At 33.7% G+C, this 23,218-nt stretch overlaps 1 protein-coding gene across 1 annotated transcript in view; it reads right to left on the minus strand.

The window, feature by feature from the left end:
- Positions 1-427: 427 nt before the first annotated feature.
- LOC133329652 (dystrophin, isoforms A/C/F/G/H-like) overlaps positions 428-23,218 on the minus strand; it is a 412,707-nt gene continuing 389,916 nt past the window's right edge. The window contains exons 20-21 of the mRNA XM_061538128.1: positions 10,318-10,490; positions 428-605 (exon numbers count right to left, since the gene is read on the minus strand). Coding sequence (XP_061394112.1) covers positions 428-605; positions 10,318-10,490 — 351 coding nt within the window. The remainder of the gene's footprint in view (positions 606-10,317; positions 10,491-23,218) is intronic.

Raw genomic sequence — 23,218 nt, forward strand, 5'->3', positions numbered from 1 at the left:
ATACTGAAATAAGTACAGTATTTTTCGTTTAATTGACCCTACGGTTAATTGGTTTCCACGCTTAATTGAACCACATGATGGGGCAAAAAATATTTCATAGGAAAATACATGTAAATTTTCTCGGATAATTAAACCCTGTTAATTGATTTTCCCGCTTAATTGGTTCAAATTTCATGTCATCAAAAATAAATTTCCTTTTATTTTTCACCGGTTAATTGCATAATAATAATTGAAACAGAATTTGTCATTTTTTACATACATATTTGACATAATTTGTGAAAAATTATACGACGCGGATTTTTTTAAAATATTTTTACAAAGGCGTTATTTTTTATAATATTTATTCAAGATCTATTAACAGGCGTGGATTTCTTAAGTGAGGCTTCGATTTTTTTTTTTCATTACTTTAAGATTTACTTTATGATTTCTAATATATCAAATGTTTATTACTTACCAATTGTTTTTGTAGGCTGGCAGCATCACCACGTACAGGACCCATGCCCAAGGTGGACAATTCAGTGTCCTTGCGTATGACCCATTCGGTAAGTTCGCGTAGGGTCAACAGCAAAGCATTCCAGTGTTCTGAATTGTTTTCGAGGCGGTTTCTGGAACGAAAAAAAAAAAATTACACATTTTAATAAAGAATGCAACACTAACACCACAAACTATTACGAGTAAAAAAAAAACAACAAAATTAATTAAGTAACCAACGAAATGTAACAAAAGCTGTGATAATATGAAATCATGGCAAAATGTTGCCCCAAAGAAATTACAAGATATTTTTTTTTTAGTTTTTGTCTATATTCTTTATTTTTTGCAATTTCGTTTTTTCCTCATAAACTCCTTTCTAGCCTTCTTTCATACTTTCGCATGTTTTTTTTCTAATATTTTTTATGACACAATTCTTGGGAATTTTTCCATTATATTTTCTTTCTCAGTTTCTTTTTTTATGTGAAATGAAACATTTTTATGTTTTTAGCTAACATAAAAAAATACGTTCTTTTCTTATCATTAACAGGACATCTTTTATGTGCCATGACACACACACTTACAGATTGCTCGAAAAAAATTATAATTGAAATAAGAGATTAAGACAAAGATTAAGGAGATTTTTAATTACTACGATTAGATGACACACACCAAATGTGTTGAATTAAAATTAGAACAAAAAAGGAGATCTATTATAGCCTGAAGGAGTAGTGGCCTGAAAAACTATCCAAGAACGAATTAATTGAAATTGAAAAGAAAACGAAGAAGAAGAATGAGATTAAATGTGATGGCATAATTTTCGTTTAGGATAATGAAACATTTCTTGGAATAATTTGAAGAAGGAAAAAATTAAAAACTAGGACCTCGAACATAATTCGTGGAGGTAGATTTAATCGAAATATTAAGGGAGTAAGAAAAAACTTAAAAGAATAATAATAACACGTAGTTTTTTTTAAATCATATTTTTTCTGGGTCTCATAGGATGCGATTTTTTAAAATTTTTTTTTCAAGTACTATGGGCATAATTTTTTTATACCCTTCACCACACTGTGGTACAGGGTATTATGTCTGTGTGCATATATTTGTAACAGGCAAAAGGAAACGAGATAGACCCAGGGTTTCTTTTGAGAATATGCATAGAATCACAATCCGTTCGTCCGTCCGTCTGTCCATGTTAAATTGTAAACAAAGTACAGGTCGCATTTATGATACGAATTGGATGAAATTTGGCATACGTCACTTATTTGACCCACGGACGAACCCTATTGAAATTGAGAAAAATCGGTTCAGATTTAGATATAGCTCCCATATATATTTTCGTCCGATTTAAGGTAAATCGTGCACTAAAGTCCCGAAATACATTTCGATTTGCACGAAATTTGGCACAGCATACTGAATTAAGCCTAGAATGATGTATGTTAAGTAACGGAAAAATCGGTTCAAATTTATATATAGCTCCCATATATATATTTTCGTCCGATTTTATGTAAATGGTGCACCAAAGTCCCTAAATATATTCCGATTTGCACGAAATTTGGTATTGCGTACTGAATGAAGTCTACAATGATATGTGCTAAGTTTCGTGAAAATCGGTTCAGATTTAGATATAGCTCCCATATATATTTTCGTCCGATTTAAGGTAAATGGTGCACCAAAGTCTCTAAAAATATTTCGATTTCCACGAAATTGGGCACAGCGTACTGAATAAAGTCTAGAATGATATGTGTTTAGTTTGGGGAAAATCGGTTCCGATTTGAATAAGGCTCCCATTTATATTTTCGTCCGATTATAGGTAAATGGTGCACCAAAATCCCTAAATATCTTTCGATTTGCACGAAATTTGGTACAGCGTACTGAATGAAGTCTGCAATGATGTGTGTTAAGTTTCGTGAAAATCGGTTCAGATTTTGATATAGCTCCCATATATATATTTTTGTTCGATTTAAGGTAAATGGTGCACCAAAGTCCCTAAATATCTTTCGATTTACACGAAATTTGGTATAGCGCACTGAATAAAGTCTACAATGATATGTGTTAAGTTTCGTGAAAATCGGTTCAGATTTATATATAGCTCCCATATATATTTCCGTCCGATTTTTTGTAAATGGTGTACCAAAGTCCCTACATATCTTTCGATTTCCACGAAATTTGGTATAGCGTACTGAATAAAGTCCACAATGATGTGTGTTAAGTTTCGGGAAAATCGCTTCAGGGTTAGATATAGCTCCCATATATATTTTAGTCCGATTTAATGTAAATGGTCCACCAAGGTCACTTAATATCTTTCGATTTGCACGAAATTTGGTATAGCGTATTGAATAAAATCTAGAATGATGTGTTTTACGTTTCGTGAAAATCGGTTCGATTTAGATATAGCTCCCATATATATTTTCGTCCGATTTAATGTAAATGGTGCACCAGAGTCCCTATATATCTTACGATTTGCACGAAATTTGGTATAGCGTACTGAATAAAATCTAGAATGATGTATGTTACGTTTCGTGAAAATCGGTTCGATTTAGATATAGCTCCCATATATATTTTCGCCCGATTTTATGTAAATGGCGCGCCAGAGTCCCTATATATCTTTCGATTTGCACAAAATTTGGCATAGCGTACTGAATAAATTCTAGAATGATGTGTGTTACGTTTCCTGAAAATCGGTTCAGATTTATATATTGCTCCCATATGTATTTTCGCCCGATTTAATGTAAATGGTGTACCAAAGTCCCTACATGTCTTTCGTCCGATTTTCGTGCATGTGCTAAAGTCCCTATATATCTTTCGATTTGTACGAAATTTGGCATAGCGTACTGAATAAGGACTACTAGAATGAGGTGAGTTAATTTTCCTGAAAATCGGTTGAGATTTAGATATAGCTCCCATATATATTTTTCTCCCATTTAATGTAAATGATGCACCAATATATATCATTCGATTTGCACGAATTCGCTCTCTTGTGGTAACGTTGCAGGAAGATATGTTTATGGGTCCAATTTCTTTTACTGATCCCTCAAAAACAGCGACGTCTGTTAAGATTCAACTGTTGAATATACCAAAAGTGGTGAAGGGTATCATATAGTCGACCCCGTCCGACTTCACTACTTTCCTTACTGGTTTTAATTTTTTTTTTCAGGGTCCCTAAGGAGGTATTTTCTTAATATTTTTTCAGGGTCCCATAGTACATGATTTTTGTTAATATATTATCAGAACGTGATTTAAAAAAAAAACGTTTTTTTTTCAGGGTCCCATAGAATGTGATTTTTTTTAAATCAGGGTTCAAGGCTCAGAATAAGGCGAGGATGTTTAAGATATATTTTTTCAAGGATCAGAAAAATGCGTGGATTTTTACGACATATTTTTTAAGGACCAGAAAAAGCCATATGTTTTAAAAGAACATTTTTTTCAGCGTTCAAGACTTGGATTTTTGAAAGAATATTTTTTTCAATGCTCAGAACAAGGCGTGGAGTTTTGAAAGAATATTTTTTTCAATGCTCAGAACAAGGCGTGGATTTTTGATAGAATATTTTTTCAAGGCCCAGAATAAGACGTGGATTTTTAAATAATATTTTTTCAATGCTCAGAACAAGGCGTGGATTTTGAAAGAATATTCTTTTCAATGCTCAGAACAAGGCGTGGATTTTTGAAAGAATATTTTTTTCAATGCTCAGAACAAGGCGTGGATTTTTGAAAGAATATTTTTTTCAGTGCTCAGAACAAGGCGTGGATTTTTAAAGAATATTTTTTTCAATACTCAGAACAAGGCGTGGATTTAAAAAAAAAAATCAATGCTCAGAACAAGGCGTGGATTTTTAAATTTTTTTTTTCAATGCTCAGAACAAGGCGTGGATTTTTAAAAAAAATATTTTTTTCAATGCTCAGAACAAGGCGTGGATTTAAAAAAAAAAATTTTCAATGCTCAGAACAAGGCGTGGATTTAAAAAAAAAAAGAATATTTTTTTTCCAATTACTTTTCCTTTAAGTTTTTCATTCTTATCTACCTTTAAGAACCTCCCTTTTACCTAGCCTATAAAGACTTATATTTTATTATGTCAATTTTATCTCTAATCTCCTTGTATACTATTTTTTTTTAAAATCTGTCCTTTTCAGCTAATCTCCAACTAATTTTCAAACAAAAAACCCCCAGCATCACCTTTTGTGGACAATGAAACAAATGTTTGTCATTAGCATTATCATTAAGTTTTACTATTATTATTTGTCAGGATGGCCACACTAAAGAGAACATTTATAATCTGACTCCATCCCCGCTCCCCAACCTGTAAAGGTGTACCCTTAAGGAGGATTTTATAGTTGGTTGCTAGAAGAAAAGTAAAAACACAAAGCATGTTTGGGTATGTGTGAGTGTGCATTTGGCGGATATACTGGATTTATCATTTGTCATTACTTCAGGATGGAGTTCATTGCTCACCTAGGACATCACAGCCACAGCAGGAGGACGATGAAGATGATGGGACAACAATAATGGGTTTTCTTGATTCGCACAGGGAACGCGACATAACAATTAATGTAACAACAACAACAACAACTACATGCCATTATAAGCGTATTGTTGTAGTTGTAAATATTCACACAGAGTATTTTATAGGCCTTTTAATGTGTACGGAGATGTGTGTGTGTGTGTGTCTTCTATATATGTTATCGTCTATGTGTTGGTTTTCATTAAACCACAAAAACTGTCAAATGTCAATGACAGCCAATGTGCTATTCCGTTTACGATATTCCTAATTCCTTTCAAATGTCTACTTCTCAATCGTCCTTGTCTCGGGGCATTTTCACATTTTCTTCATTTCTTGTGGTTTTCTCTAATTTTTCGCATCACTCATCTGGACACAGCAAAACCAACAACAAACACCCTCTTACGGTTGCAGCCTAATGGAAAATAATACTAATTGTTTTACTTAAGCGTATCAAGAATTTTGGGCGCAAACAGAGAAGACGAAGAAGAAGCAGAAAAGAATTTACCGCGACCACAAAAAAAAAATAATTGGGTATTAGAAGAGCAAATGATATGCCTCCCAAAGTTTTTGATGATGGTGTTGGTAATGAAGGTCATCATCACAGGCAGTGTGACAGCCAACCACCAATATCACTATACCATTTCAAGGAATGTTGGTGGGGAGATGATGTTGAGGATTCTGCTGTTGAGTGAAGCCGGTCTCTAATGAGCATGTCTTGATGACGAAATTACTCGGAACAGGAAATTAAATTCTTTTTGTTTTTTTGTTAACCTATTATTGTTGTTCTTTTGTTTTGGGTTACATTTCCGTTTCCGATGTTTTTTGGAATTTTTGTTGTATAGGTTTCAATGTGAAGAAAGTAGGTTTAATAAGGCATGGATTTTTTAAGGATATTTTCCAAAGGACAAATAAGGCATGGATTTTTAAGAGAATATTCTGGCGTGGATTTTTCAAGAAATATTTTTTCAATGCGTCAATTTTTTAAGAAATATTTTTTCAAGGCATGGATTTTTTAAGAAATATTTTTTCAAGATATATTTTTTCAAGGCGTGAATTTTTTAAGAAATATTTTTTCAAGGCGTGGATTTTTTAAGAAATATTTTTTCAAGGCGTGGATTTTTTAAGAAATATTTTTTCAAGGCGTGGATTTTTTAAGAAATATTTTTTCAAGGCGTGGATTTTTTAAGAAATATTTTTTCAAGGCGTGGATTTTTTAAGAAATATTTTTTCAAGGCCTGGATTTTTTAAGAAATATTTTTTTAAGGCTTGGATTTTTTAAGAAATATTTTTTTAAGGCGTGGATTTTTTAAGAAATATTTTTTAAGGCGTGGATTTTTTAAGAAATATTTTTTAAGGCGTGGATTTTTTAAGAAATTTTTTTAAAGAATTATCAGGACTATAGGCGTGGATTTTTTAAGAAATATTTTGTCAAGGCGTGGATTTTTTAAGAAATATTTTTTCAAGGCCTTGTCAAGGTGTAGATTTTTTAAGAAATATTTTTTCAAGGCCTTGTCAAGGTGTAGATTTTTTAAGAAATATTTTTTTTAGGCCTTGTCAAGGCGTAATTTTTTTAAGAAATATTTTTTTAAATTTTTTTAAGAAATATTTTTTCAAGGCCTTGTCAAGGTGTAGATTTTTTAAGAAATATTTTTTCAAGGCCTTGTCAAGGCGTAATTTTTTTAAGAAATACTTTTTCAAGGCCTAGTCAAGGCGTAAATTTTTTAAGAAACATTTTTTTCAAGGCGCGAATTGAAAAAAAATATATAACATATTTTCTAAAATATATAACATATTTTCTAAAAAAAAACATTTTTTCAGAAAAATGTGTTTTCTTAAAAAGTATTTTTTCAGAGGTTTGTCAAGGCGTGGACTTTCTAAACTTTTCAAGGCGTGGATTTTTTAAGAAATACTTTTTCAAAGCCTTGTCAAGGCGTAAATTTTTTGAGAAATATTTTTTTAAGGCGTAGTTTTAAAAAAGAAAAATATTTTTTCAAGGCGTGCATTTAAAAAAAATATATAAAATATTTTCAAAAAAAAAAAAAAAAAATCAGAAAAATGTGTGTGTTCAGGATCTTGCCAAGGCGTGGATTTTTTACAGAACATGTTTCCGGGTCTAGCCGTGGTTTGGAGTTCTTAAAAACTATTTTTCCAGGGGCTTGACATGTCGTGGACTTTCTAAACTTTCCTTCAGGGTCTTGCCAAGGCGTGGATTTTCAAAAAAATATTTTTCAGGGTCTTGTCAAGGTGTGCATTTTTATAAAACATTTTTTAGGGTCTAGCAATGGCGTGGACTTCTTAAAAAATATTTTTTCAAGATCTTTCCATGGCGTGAACTTCTTAAAAAATAGTTTTCCAGGGTCTTTCCAAGACGAGGACTTCTTAAAAAATATTTTTTTGGGGTCTTTCCAAGGCGTGGACTTCTTAAAAAATATTTTTCAGGGTCTTTGCAAGGCGTGGACTTTTTCAGGATTTTTCGAAGGCGTCTTTTCAAGACGTTGATTTTCTAAAAAAAATATTTCTTCAGGGTCTTGTCAAAGTGAGAAAGGCGTAGATTTTTAAAGAATAGCTTTTCAAGGCTCAGAATAAGGCGTGGGTTTTTATATAATGTTTTCGAAGCTCAGGCCCACTGGCTGAGTTTACTTTTACAGACCCGTTTGATCCGAACTGGCTGACCTGTGAGTCTAATTTTATACGCGACCTGAGTCTATTGGAATGTGAGTATATTTCTATAGACGACTCGAAGCCAGGCAGTATGGCCTGTCGATATTTAGAGAAGAGCTAAGAAATGGCTGGCCAGGGAGACCCTAAAGGTCTTGATTTTTATACCCTTCACCACAGTGTGGTACAGGGTATTATGTCTTTGTGAATATGTTTGTAACAGGCAAACATAATCGAGATAGACCCATGGTTCCTTTTGAGAATATACATAGAATCACTTTCTGAGTCGATTTATGCATGTCCGTCTGTCCATCCGTCCGTCCGTCCATGTATATTTGTTAACAAAGTACAGTAGTAAGTACAGTACTTATTTGGCCTAGGGACGAACCCTATTGAAATTGAAGAAACTCGGGTCAGATCCAGCTATATCTAACTCCCATATATATCTTGGTCCGATTTAAGGTAAATGGGGTACCAAAGTCGTTATATCTTTCGATTTGCACGAAATACGCCATAAGGTACTGATTTAGGTCCAGAATGATTTGTGCTAAGTTTCGTGAAAATCGGTTCGGATTTAGATATAGCCCCCATATATATTTTCGTCCAATTTAAGGTTAATGGTGCACCAAAGTCCTTAAATATCTTTCGATTTGCACGAAATTCGGCACAGCGTATTGAATTAAGCCTAGAATGATGTGTGCCAAATTTCGTGTAAATCGGTTCAGATTTAGTTATAGCTCTCATATATATTTTCGTCCGATTTAATGTAAATGGTGTAACAAAGCACCTATATATATTTCGATTTGCCCGAAATTTGGCACAATGTACTGAATTAAGTTAAAAATGATGTGTGTTAAGTTTCCTGAAAATCGGTCCAGATTTAGTTATAGCTCCCATATATATTTTGGTCCGATTTAATGTAAATGGTGCACCGAAGTCCCTATATATCTTTCGATTTGCACGAAATTTGGCACAGTGTACTGAATTAGGTCTAGAATGATGTGTGTTAAGTTTCCTGAAAATCGGTTTAGATTTAGATATAGCTCCCATATATATTTTCGTCCGATTTAATGTAAATGGTGCAGCAAAGTCCCTACATATTTTTAGATTTACACGATATTTGGCACATCGTACTGAATTAGGTCTAGAATGATGTGTGTTAAGTTTCGTGAAAATCGGTTTAGATTTAGATATAGCGTCAATATATATTTTAGACCGATTTTATTTAAATTGTGCACTAAAGAGCCAAAGGTTGGCCGATCGGCACACATTTTTCTACAATGTGCTGTTACTATAACCTTTCGTGTGTCAAGGTTTCTTGAAATTGGTTCAGATTTACATATACCTTCTATATATATATATATATATATATATTCGTCCGATTTTATATAAATGGTACACTAAATTCCCATACAGACCCATACACGTACAGAAATTAATAGAAATTAATGTCTAGCAAGTTTCCTTGAAATCGGTTCAGATTAGCTTCAATATATAATTTCGACCTATTCATGTTGACTGTAGTACACCAAATAATCAATGGGTGCCTGATTGATACATTTTAAACAGTGCGTGTGCTTTAAATCTATTTACACAATTTAGAGTAGGTTGCAAAATGGCATGTGTTGGAATTGATGTTAGTCGGAATACTTATAGATAAAGATCGCATATTTAAGCCCGTTCAATTTCATGTCAATGTTCTTTAGAAAGGCGACGTCTATTACGATACATATGTACAATATCCCCAAAGTTGTGAAGGGTATCAGATAGTCGGCCCAGTCCGACTTTACTTCTTTCCTTACTGGTTTAAAATATTTTTGATATTTTTTTTGATAAGAACCTAAGAGTCCATAATTTTAAAATATTGTTCTTCCAGGAATCGCACAGTCCTAGAATATGTTAATAAATAATTTTTCAAGGATCCCAAAGTCCTGAATTTTCTTAATGACTGCAAATATTTGAATTTGCAGGCCTCTTTTGTCAGTTTAAAAATTTTCCAATGACCCCAAAGTTCTGCATTTTTAATATAATATGTTTTTAAAGATTTCACAGCCTTGGATTTTTCAGTTAACATTTTTCAAGGACTTCAATGCCCTAAATATGTGAATTTTTGAAGTAAATATTTTTTAGGATGCTACAGACCTGAATTTTTTAAATAACATTTTTTAAGGTTCCCCTAGGCAGGACTTTTTCAGGTTTTTGTAAGGACATCCATGTCCTGCGATAGTTTTTATTATTTTTTCGAGGCCAAAGCGGCCTATAATATATTGGAAGGATCTTTATTAGTTCAGCATTTTAAATTGGAATGTTTGGAATTCTTCTTTAATTCTTCAACTAATTTTTTTTCCAGGAGCTTTTTCCAAGCATGCTTCTTTGAGGATCTCACCATGTCCTTGCTTCTTTTTTGGGGACACAATAATGTAAAATATTCAATATTCCCTTTTGTTGCTGCCTTTGGCCACAATTTTATTAAACCAAAAATTGGAACTCAATTTTCTTCATCAATTACCATTCGGAAATTGCATGGACAGAAAATTTACATAGGGAGTCAAGATGTCTCCGGTATGTAGTTCCTTTTACCTTTACAACAATACCTCATGTCGCATGCATATATTTTCCTATATATTCACATATTTTCTTTCATCGTATATTGTATGTATATATTTTTTCATTTTTTTCTTTCCGAACTTACCTTATGGCAATACTTTTCGATTTCAAATTATTCCAACGTTGATTCATTTCATCCAGACGCCGTTGGAGCATAACCGCATCTTCTTGTGAGGTAAGTGAACCCAACAATTTACGTCCAGTACCATCGAGACGATCATAAACCACACGATGTGTTTCAATTTCCGATTGTAAATCCTGGAACAAGCAAAGAAGAACGAAAGGATGTAAGAAAAAATACATTACAGGAAAATGTTTAGGACATATGGGGGTGGTGATACAATAAAAAAGGTAATGTTGTTGTTGCTTACATACATTTTTTATTTATATATGTATGTGCATATAAATATGCTAACGTAAAAATTCTATTTATAACTTTAGCAACATTCAATGTGAAATTGTTAGCCCCCTCAGACTACATCCGACCCGACATACTGCCGTGATGTGCTGCCATCATAAGCGTATATTTATAGGCATTATATTATGTTTGCAGGGAGGTCGTATGAACATCACTATATGTGTAGGTGTGTGTGTGTGTGTGTATTTTCAGTTATATGTATATGTGACATTTATTGTTATGCATATTTGCAACAAAGTTACATTTTTACATTTTATATTTTATATTCACATTTGTTTACGTTGTGTCGGTGTCCTTTTTTTCTAGTTTTATCTTTTTCAAAAACAATTTCTCGTGAATTGTGGAAAATAAAATGGAAAAATATTTCGAAAAAAGTATAATAATGGAAATCAAATGCAATGGGAGAATATATAGGGACTGTTCCAGTACAACTATGTATAAAATGATTGGATTTTTAAACAATTATTGTTTTTAGAGACCGGCAGAACCTTACATTTGGTTTTATTCTAAACTGAGCTAGTATTTATTCCGACAAAGTATCAGCAGAATATTTTCTTTAGGACCAGCTGAGTCTTCCTGGGGACTTTTGGATAAGCCGTTATAACCGATATGTCGCTATAAACGATTTCGACTGTATTTTCTTTATGACCAGTTGAGGTTAAAAAAATCTCGAAGAATATTTGAGGCAGCATAAACGACACAAAGCTGGATTTTCTAAAGATTTTTTTTTTCAAATTTTAACAAGTGAAAAAGCGTTAAGTTCGGCCGGGCCGAACTTTGGATACCCTCCACCATAGATATACTGACAGGTACTTGAAATGAAAATATAGGAAAAATACAACCGACATTTCTACAAACCGATTACGTAAACCATACTGTAAAATATAAAACAAATTTCAGAAAATTTTAATTGTTAATATACCCTCAGCTTTTTGGCTAAGGATGTTTCTTTGGACCAAATTTGTTTCAGAAAATATTATTTCTTCCAAACATAGTTCAAGTTCGAAGATGGGGAATATCGGTCCACTTCTTCTGGTACCTCCCACACAGGAGCTAGGCCTAAATGCGGGTTATAGTTCATATATAGTTCATTATCGAACCTTACGTTCTATTTTTTATCTCGATATACTCCGCAGGAGAAACGATTACAACAACAAATCGGATAACTATTTTTATATAAAAAAGGGGGTTATATGGGGACTCCCACAAAAAAGTGGCAAATATTAATAATTTTTGGTAGGGAGATTTGTTACCATATACGACTACAAAATACCAAATTGCAGCAAATTCGGTTGATAAACGCGCTCAAGAACCCCAAAATACCGAAAATTGGGGGTACCCTTATATGGGGGCTATCCGAAAAAATGGATCTATATTCATAATTTTTAGTGGAGACATTTGCTACCCAATAAGACCTCAAAGTACTAAATAACAGCCAATTCGATGAAAAAATGCGATCAAAACCCCCAAAATACGAAAATTTGGGGGGTACCGTTATATGGGGGCTACCAGGAAAAGTGGACCGATATTTATAATTTTTAGTTTGGATATTTGCTACCAAATAAGAACCCAATGTTCCAAATTTCAGAGAATTCGGTTGAAAAACGCGCTCATGAACCCCAAAATACCGAAAATTGGGGGTACCCTTATATGTGGGCTATCCGAAAAAATTGACCTATATTTATAATTTTTTGTGGAGATATTTGGTACGTTTTAGGAACTCAAAATACTAAATTACAGCCAATTCGGTGGAAAAATACGATCAAAACCCCAAAAATACTTAAAATTAGGAGGTACTGTCATATGGGGGCTACCAGAAAAAGTGGACCTATATTTATAATTTTTTGTGGAGACATTTAGTACCCAATAAGAACTCAATGTACCAAATTTCAGCGTATTCGGTTGAAAAACGAGCTCAAGAACCCCAAAATACCGAAAATTGGGAGGTACTCTTATATGGGAGCTATGCCTAAACGTGGACCGATATATCCCATCTTCGAACTTGACCTGCCTGCAGACAAAAGACAACCCTATGCAAAATTTCAGCACCTTATCTCAATTCCTTCAGAAGATAGATTAGATAGATTACAACAGACGGACGGACAGACGGACGGACATGGCTAGATCGTCTTAGAATTTTACCCTGATCAAGAATATATATACTTTACAGGGTCGGAAATGAATATTTCGATGAGTTACAAACGGAATGACAAAATTAATATACCCTCCATAATATGGTGGAGGGTATAAAAACAATTGTTTTGAAGAACTAGCAAAAATAACATTTTCTCAAGCTTTGATTCTTTAAGAAAACCTTTTTAGGGATCATCAGATGCCGAAGTTTGAATTTTTGGGAAAAAAAATATTTCCAAGGACCATATTTTCTCAAGGACTAAGCGTGTATTTTTTAGAGAATATGTTCTCAAGGACTCAGAGTGGATTGTTTAAATAATATTTTCTTAAGGACTAAGCGTGAATTTTTTAAAGAATATTTTCTCAAAGAACTAAGCTATAATTTTTTTATGTGCAAAAAGTGGGGTTTTCTCTAGGACAAAGCAGAGATTTAGAAGGATTTTTGCATTGGGATTTTTTTATGTTTTTTCCTTGAAGGAATAAGTGCGGATTTTTAAAGATATTTCGCAAGGACTAAGCCTCGATTTCCAATGATTTTTTTCACGAGAACTAAGCGTGAATGTTTAAGGAATTGTATTTGCAAGGAATAATAGAGGATTTTTAAAGAGTTTATTCTGAAGGTCTCAGCGTGAACGTTTACGTCTTTTTCTTCTCAAAAACCTTTTTGGAGAAATTTTTCTCAAGGTCTTACTGATCATTTTGTTTCTCAAGAACTTGACGAATGGAGTGACATTTTTTTGATATTTTTCATAAGGACAATTAAAATGTAAGCGTGAATTTTTCCAAGGATAATTACAGATTTTTTCTGAAGAACGATCACAAGTTTTTAATGATGCTTTTTCTCAAAGACAATTACAAATATTTGAGGGTTCCTTCTCAAGGACTATTATAGCTGTAATTGTCGATTTTTATGAATATTAGTTTAAAGGACAATAAAAAATTGCTAAGGATGTATTTTTCAAGGACTAAACTGCATTCTTAGATGGGTCAATAACTGGCCGTAAGAAATTTTCCTAAAAGGAAATTTTAAGAACTTTATTTCTGAGGGACAATTAAAGATCCTAGAGAATTTTTTCTCAAGGGGAAGAAGCTAGAATTTTAAGGATTATTTCCAAAGGAGAATTAAAGATTTTTCACAAGGACAACAAATGGTTATTAAGGCCAACCCTTAATGTTCCACACTTTCCTAGAGAAAAGATGTTTGAGGTCTTTGAAGCATTAAGGATTTTTGTTGAAGAACAACTACAGGATTCTAAAGAATTTTTTTTTTTTGGATAATTTAAATTTTTTAATATTTTTCACAAAAACTATCATATGTATAAGTGTGGAGCTTTAATCACATATTAAAAAAAGATTTCGATAAAAGTCCTGAATTAGTTATTATTTGTTTAAGGATATCGGAGGCCTAATAATTATACCCTACACAACTATGTTGTCAGGGTATTATAGCTTTGTGCAGCCCCAAAAGTTTGTAACGCCGCGAAATATTAGTCCTAGACCCACCTTTAAGTATACCGATAGCCATATCTCGACTAGGTGAGCCGATCTAGGCATGTGTGTCCGTCCGTCTGTCCATTATAATTTGTAAACACGATACCGGTCACAGTTATGGACCAATCTTCACGAAATGCATGTAGGATGGGTTCTGGTCAATGAAGACCCCTATTGTTTTTGATAAAGATCGGTTAATATTTAGGGAATGAAATGGACCAAATACTAATTTTTTGTGGGTTATTCTGGTCGCTCCAGAGGCCGCAGTTATGGTCCGAACATCGTGAAATTTTACATGGAAAAGGGGATCGGGCCTAAGAATAAGCATGCCTTTTTTGATAAAGGTCGGCACATATTTAGCGGGTCAAATGAACCCTGACTTTTGTGTGAAAAATTACAAAATTTTTATTCTGGGACGTATATACTAGTATGTCCAAGATGAGTTGTTGACCTTCAAATTGATACCAATTATATGGCTGTATGTACTCCGATGCGGGAGTTATACGTAATTAAGTAAAAGTGACTATGTGCATATTATTACTATTACTCCATTAGAGAACGGAAATGTCGCGATGATCGCTTTGAAATTGTACATGAAGTACCGATTATGGTCCAGGACGACGCTTATAGTTTTCGGTGAAGTTGAGATTTCATTCAGGGGGTGCAATGAACCGAAAACTTTAATTTTGTCAGATTTTCTAGTCGCTTTAGAGGCAATTATTATATACAGAAAATCATATATATTACAATTACAAGGTGAAGGGGAAGACTTTCCCAAGAACAAGGAAGGACTATCATAGTTGCAGGGGTGGATATTTTTTATCTCTGACCGGCCTGGCCTCAGATCGTCTAGATTTGACTTCTTGGTCAGTTTGGGTTCCATGTATACTCTGTGGCCAGCTGACAGATATAATCCAGATCTGTATATAAACTCGCTGGACAGCCTGACTTCAGCTCCCGTATATAAAGAGCCTTGGTCAGACTGGCTTCATCCCGCTTACATATATAGACATCCAGTACAACTTCAGTTTGTCTATTTAAAAGAAAATTCTATAAAATATTTCACTGAAAGAATCACGAATTTGCACCCCTTGCCTTCCCCCCTGTTGCTAACTGAAATCATATGCAGATTTATGAATTCTGTTTCGTTGTTTATTCCATTTTTTTTATTCCCCTTTTTATTTGATTTTTTTGTTTTATTCATATTCAGGGATGCGACAGTGACATGATGCACGTGTTAATGTCCTGCACTGGAGAGCAGCAGCAACAAAAACTAAATCACAGTAAAAATATACAACCCCCTCCAATCCATGGAATAAACAAAAAAAAACCAAATCTTGTCAACATTTGTTCGCTGAACGTTTATGTTTTTACAGTTTGTTTACCTTTTGGTATCCTTGTGCAGGACAACAAAAAAGAAAAAAAACAGAGCAGCAACTAAAAAATATGGTTTTAGGCGTAAACTTATGAAAATGAATTTTTATCTACACAACATGGAATATGAGTTGTAAACAGAGTTCAAAGTTCTGGTTTCAGCATAAACTTTGTTTGCCTTAAAGCATAAAAAGGATGTGTGACAGGATTTTTTTTTTTTTTTGGGAGATGATTGTGTGTAGTATTACGATTTAATAATGTGGTGGTTTTTGGGGTACAGGATAACAATTAAAAAATGCGGCAGCATAAATTAAATTTTGAATTTAAATATCAGAAGGTTAAAAATTATCAGAGCATCAAGTTTGGGACATTAAAAGTCTTCTTTGGAGGACCAAAGAAGACTCAAGGGTGGACGAAGAAACAAAAAAAATTTTCAAGGGTCAATATTGAATTATAAAACTTATGTTTAGAGAACATCAACAGAAACTCAATCGATGAAAAAAAAACTATTTTTAAGGACATTCAAGTCTACTGGCTGAATTTTAAAAATAACGTTTTCCAAAAGGCAAAAAAACTTAAGAGGATTTTTTTAGAATGCCAAACTCGTCTTTTTTTTTAAGATGTGTGCATTAAAAAAATATTTTTCAAAGTCTATTGGAGCCTCAAAAACAATATTTTTAAGGTATATAAGACCATCAAACTTGTTTTTTTTTTTAAATATTTTTAAAGCATTTCTTCTTCCCTACTTTCTATTCACAGTTTAAAATAAACGGAAATACCACTTAACCTTCACCGTGACTTCACTTAACATTTAACAAGACCTGTAACCCACACCTCCGCCACACTTATCATTTATTCTTGATGGCTGTGCTGAACTTTAATTGCATTTTAAATAAAATTTAATAACCTGCAGATTGGTTCGACCAGATTGTTTTCTTCTTCTACACCATTGGAAAGTTATATGATTTTCTTCCTTTTGTTGTTTTTCTCCAACAAACTTTAACCTTTTTCCCCATTTTGTTTGCAGTTCGTAGCTACCCTGATCGTCATGGTCTCATTTGTATGCTGGCCAACCCTGAGCATATAAAAATTTGAAAAGTTTTGTGTTTGACATAAAATGTCATTTTGTTATGATTTTTGTACACACGCACACTTTGGCATTTCTGTCAGGGTTTTTTTTATTTTTCTAAAGATGATGGGGATGGGAATAGGGTGTGATTTGATTCTATGGGATATTTGATGTGAATTTATATAAAAAAAATTATTTTAAAACTATTTTCATGGTCCACTATAAGCGAGGATTTATTTAAAACACATTTTCAGGCTCCTTTATAGTCGTGGATTTATTTAAAACCAGCATATGCCCGCTACTTCGTTAGCGAATGTAGGAAATATTTCAAAATGTATTAATATATTATTTTATTTTCAGAGAAAACTGCATATGTCAGAAAAAACAATCCACACCTTAATATCGACCATAAATTAAATTTGAGTACCATTTAGTACCAAATTTTATGATACTAAAGATTCACCCAAATCCAAATTTTAGCAAATTTTCCATTTTGCACACATTATTTCCATAAGTACTCTCCTCAATCATATAACTAAACTTCCTGCATACTCCGATTCTATATCCCCATAATGATTCCAAATTCAAATTTCAGGGTTCCAACTCTATTAATTCACCCACAAATTTAGTACACAATAGTTAGAATTTCCAAAACCTCTTACTTACACCAAACCTACACGAACACAGTGATCCAAAATATAAGTTTCAGGAATCCAATTCTATCGGTCCACCCACCATTCAAATTATACCAAATTTTGTACACAGCAGTGTCAATTCCAAAATTTCCTATATTCCCCAATCCTACACCCCCACACTGATACTAAATTCAAGTTTAAGGATTCCAACTCTATTGGTTTACCCAGAATTAAAATTGTACCAAATTTAGTACACATTAGTACGAATTTCCAAAACTTCCTACATACCCCAATTCTACACATCCACAGTGATCCTCAATCAAAATTTCAGGTTTCCTACTGTATCGGTTCACCCACTATTCAAATTGTACCAAATTTAGTACACAGTTGTACTTATTTCCAAAACCTCCTCCCTACCCCAAACCTACACTTCCACAGTGATCCTAAATCCAGGTTTCAGGACTCCAACATTATCGGCTGACCCATAAAATTGCCTACTTAACCCAAACCAACACCCCCACATTGATCCTAAATCCATTTTCAGGATTCAAACTCTATCATTCCACCCACAATTCAAATTTCCAAAATATTCTACATAACCCAATACTACCCCACACTTATCCCAAATCCAAGTTTCAGGATCTATCGGTTCACCCACAAATTAAATTGTACCAAATTTAGTACTACTGTGTACGAATAGTAGTACACCCCCATAGTGATCCTAAATCCAAGTTTCAGGATTCCAAATCTATTGCTTCACCCACAATTTAAATTGTACCAAATTTAGTGCACTTAGTACAAATTTCCAAAATTTCCTACATACCACAACCCTATACCCCCACAGTGATCCCAAATCCAAGTTTCAGGATTCCAACTCTATCGGTTCACTCACAATTCAAATTGCAACAAATTTAGTACACATTTCTAAAAAATCCTACATATCTCAATCAATCTTACACCTCAACAGTGATCCTGACTCCAAATTTCATGATTCTAGCTCTATTGGTTGACCTAAAATTCAAATTGTACCAAATTTAGTACCATTTAGTGCCAATAAGTATTATTTACTTAAACTGAATCCTGACCCCAATCCCGCACTCCTACATTGATCCTGACTCCAAATTTCATTGTTCCCGCTCTATAGGATCACCCAAATCCAAACTGTAGCGATTATAGTACGATTTAGTACTTTTCCTATACATAAGTAACAAATTTCCAAAACTACGTTCATATCCCAATCCTACACTCCGACGGTAATTTTTTGTATCTCCAAATGAAATTTGTACCAAATATAGTACCATACAGTACTATTCGTACACATGAGTACACGCTTTCAAAACCATCTCCTTAAATAGACTCTACATCTCAACCCTAATTCACATTCCACATTTCAAGTTTTTAGCTCTATCCATTCACATGCCACGAATTTGTACCAAATTAAGTACATTTTAGTACTTTTCGTATAGTTATAGTTCGAATTTCCAAAAAACCCTTTGGTACATCTATCCTACACTCCATCAACGACCACCAAACCATTTCAGAGTTCTAGCTCCACCGGTTCGCCAAATACAAATGGCATCACATTTAGTACTTTTTAGTACTTTTCGTACGGTTCTAGTACGTATTTCCAAAAACCCAGCCTTATCTGTCACATTTGGACCAAGTGTGACCCTCACCCAAAATTTCAAGATTCTAGCTTCAGCCGTTTTGTCTAGTTGTCTAGTTAGGCATGTTTTGTTTTGTAATTTAACTTCTCTACAACAAAACTAGAAAAATTAAGAAAACAAACATCTGTTATTTTTTGTTAAACTGTCTCCCAATATCCCCAACAAAATCCCTGTGCTGCAGTTAAAACACCTGATTCAATTTCATAAATACCTAACTTTATCCTCTGCCCTGGTGGTAGTCGAGGCAGCAGCAGCGGAAATGGTCGCGACAGCTAAAGAAGCCAGTCAAATTCAACCCAGACTAAGAAAAGTCTTAATTAAAAAACTTTTGTCAAGCATAGCTAGGGAATTGAAAAGAAAACATAGAAAAAAGGGGAACTACGCAAAGACTTTGACATGATTTGTTTGAAAACAAAAGAACAACCAAATACTTAACAAAATCAAAATCAGATGTAAAAAATTTCATATAAATATTTAATGATTTGCTGTTTGAATACAAAATCATAAAGAAAAACCCCAGAAAAATACACACATGAGAAAAGGACGACACAGGAGACCTATTCACAAAAAAAAAAACTTAATTTCAATACAATAAGATTTTTTGCTAAAAAAATATCCGACTTGGTTTCCTTTCTGTGAACACACAGAAAAGAAGAACGTAAACAAAAACCGACCCACCATACACACACACATGACGGCATTTTCTGCTTAGATGTGTTGGTGGTGGTGCTGCTGCTGGTCATCATTGGTGGTGGTCGGGATGCTGCTGATGCTGCTGCTCATACATAATTTATGAATGCCTAAGCCAAAATGTCATTCACCTTTAAATGTTTTAAGTTTTAAACCGATTTTTCCCAGCTAGAACAAAAACGACAACAACACCAAAACAACTGGACCATCAGGTGCTTATGTATGTAATCCATGTCGCATGGCCCTACGCTAGGGATTAGGAGTGGGCACAAAAACTTTTTGTTGTTGTTCTTGTAGTTAAAAGGTATTTCATTATAATGGGGCGAAACAATTTTATTTAACCATAAAATGTTATATAACAAAAAAAATATAAAATTTCCCTTTAATGTGGTTGTTGTTGCTGTTGCACGTGTTCATTTAACACACAATTTAGTAATTTTAATGGGCGGGGAAAAACATTTTGGCAAACATGTTTGTCGTATTAGTATGCGCTAAGTGGTCATGAATTAATCATACGACTATGTGGTCTATGAATTTTTAGTGGTTATACGTATTTTCACAACTGAATTTTGAAAGGGGGTAAATTAAATAAATTTCAGAAAAAATGTCCAATAGACCTTCCAATAAAAAAATTATCTTTTTAAAAATCCACGCATATAGAGGAGCTTGAGTATCCATGCCTATAGTGGACCATGAAAATATTTTTTAAATAAATTCACGCCCATAGTTTTTAAATAAATTCACGCCCATAGTTTTTAAAAAAATTCACGTTCATAGTTTTTAAATAAATCCACGCCTAAGGTGACCATGAAAATATTTTTAGAACAAATCCTCGCCTATGGTGTACCATGAAAATATTTTTTTAAATAACTTCACGCCCATAGTGGACCACGAGAATATTCTTTAAATAAATCCACGCCTAAGGTGACCATGAAAATATTTTTAGAACAAATCCTCGCCTATGGTGTACCATGAAAATATTTTTTTAAATAACTTCACGCCCATAGTGGACCACGAGAATATTCTTTAAATAAATCCACGCCTATAGAAGACCATGACAGTATTTTAAAAACAAATCCTATAGAGGACCATGACAGTATTTAAAAAAAATCCACACCAATAGTGGACCCTGATAATATTTTTTAAGTAAATACTTAAATAAATCCACGCCTATATTGGACCATAAACATTTTTGGCACCCTTCACCACACTGTGGTACAGGGTATTATGTCTTTGTGAATATGTTTGTAACAGACAAAAGGAATCGAGATAGACCCATGGTTCCTATTGAGAATATGCATAGAATCACATCCTGAGTCGATTTATGCATGTCCGTCCGACTGTCTGTCTGTCTGTCCGTCCGTCCGTCTATGTATTTTTGTGAGCAAAGTACAGATCGCATTTATGATCCGAATTGGATGAAATTTGGCACAGTCCTTTGGTTTGGCCTAAGGACGAACCCTATTGAAATTGGAGAAAATCGGTTCAAATTTAGATATAGCTCCAATATATAGTTTTACCCGATTTTAGGGAAAATGGTGCACCAAAGTCTCTGAAAATCATTAAATTTGCACGAATTTTGGCATATCGTACTGAATAAAGTCTAGAATGATGTGTGTTAAGCTTCGTGAAAATCGGTTCAGATTTAGATATAGCTCCAATATATAGTTTTGCCCGATTTTAGGGAAAATGGTGCACCAAAGTCCCTGAAAATCATTAGATTTGCACGAATTTTGGCATATCTGAATAAAGTCTAGACTGATGTGTGTTAAGCTTCGTGAAAATCGGTCCAGATTTAGATATAGCTCCAATATATAGTTTCGCCCGATTTTAGGGAAAATGGTGCACCAAAGTCCCTGAAAATCATTAGATTTGCACGTATTTTGGCACAGCGTACTGAATTATGAGTATAATGATGTGTGTTAAGTTTCGTGAAAATCGTTTCAGATTTAGATATAGCTCCCATATATACTTTCGCCCGATTTTAGGTAAATGATGCACCAAAGTCCCTGCAAATCTTTTGATTTACACGAATTGTGGCACAGCGTACAAAATTAAGTCAAGAATGACGTGTGCTAAGTTTCGTGAAAATCGGTTCAGATTTAGATATAGCTCCCATATATATAGTTTCGTCCGATTTTAGGGAAAATGGTGTACCAAAGTCCCTAAAAATCATTAGATTTGCACGAATTTTGGCATAGCGTACTGAATAAAACCTAGAATGATGTGTGTTAAGTTTCGTGAAAATCGGTTCAGATTTAGATATAGCTCCCATATATATTTTCGTCCGATTTAATGTAAATGGTCCACCAAAGCCCCTATATATCTTTCGATTTGCCCGAAATTTGGCACAGCGTAATGAATTAGGTCTACAATGATGTGTGTCAAGTTGCCAGGAAATCAGTTCAGATGTAGATATAGCCCCCTATATATTTTCGTCCGATTTAATGTAAATGGTGCACCAAAGACCCCATATATATTTCGATTTGCACGAAATTTGGCACAGCGTAATGTATTAGGTATAGAATGATGTGCGTTAAGTTTCCTGAAAATCGGTTCAGATGTAGATATAGCCCCCTATATTTTTTCGTCCGATTTAATGTAAATGGTGCACCAAAGTCCCCATATATATTTCGATTTGCACGAAATTTGGCACAGCATAGTGAATTAGGTCTAGACTGATGTGTGCTAACCCATTAACGGCCGGAACCATTTAAAACTCAAAATCTTTAAATTCATTTATTTATTTTAATTAAGACAAACACAAGGAACATAAAAAGTATGAGAAGAGAAACCAAAAATATATTTATGTGTGTTTTTGAACCTGTACCCAAGCGGGTACAATGGCCTAATACATGCTCATTATTTGAGAGTGTGAAATTTTTTTGAAAAACTCCTTTTCCACACAAAGTGCCACGTCACATCGCTCACATATCCATATTATTATGTTATGGCATAGACGACAGCGTAATGGATTTGTGATTCTCTTGAGGAAATGGTGTTCAGCATTAATTACTATACATTTTGACTATTTTGGACATGTTCCACTTTGTTTTGAAGACTTTATTCTGCGTCTTAGCTATGCAAGTCTTATATCGTCTTCACTATCGCTACTAAAAAATATTTCAATTTCCCCTGGAACATCTTCTGGCATAACGTTACTGTCACTATTCTCACCGAGACCTTCGTCTTCATCAGTAACACATCCCGGATCAGGTGTAAAATTAACTAAATTTCGAATAACGGTATTTTTTTAATACGTTGTTTACTTGCTTTTGTTAAGGACAGTGTGTATTGTGTTACTTCAAAAAAAAAATTACAAAAATTTACAAAAATCTCGTCTGCTTAAATTTACGAATATTTCTGTTTTTCTGTACTCAAGCAGGTACAATGGCAACGAATCGGTTCAGATTTAGATATAGCTTCCATATCTGAAGAAATGAAAAATTTAGTATCGGTTGCAGAATGACATGTTGCTTTTTACTGGTCCTTTAACTGCTGAATATACC

Source organism: Musca vetustissima, unplaced genomic scaffold (genome assembly GCF_032173495.1).
Source record: "Musca vetustissima isolate MV318-11 ecotype Yass unplaced genomic scaffold, APGP_CSIRO_Mvet_v1 utg4636, whole genome shotgun sequence".
Lineage (NCBI taxonomy): Eukaryota > Metazoa > Arthropoda > Insecta > Diptera > Muscidae > Musca > Musca vetustissima.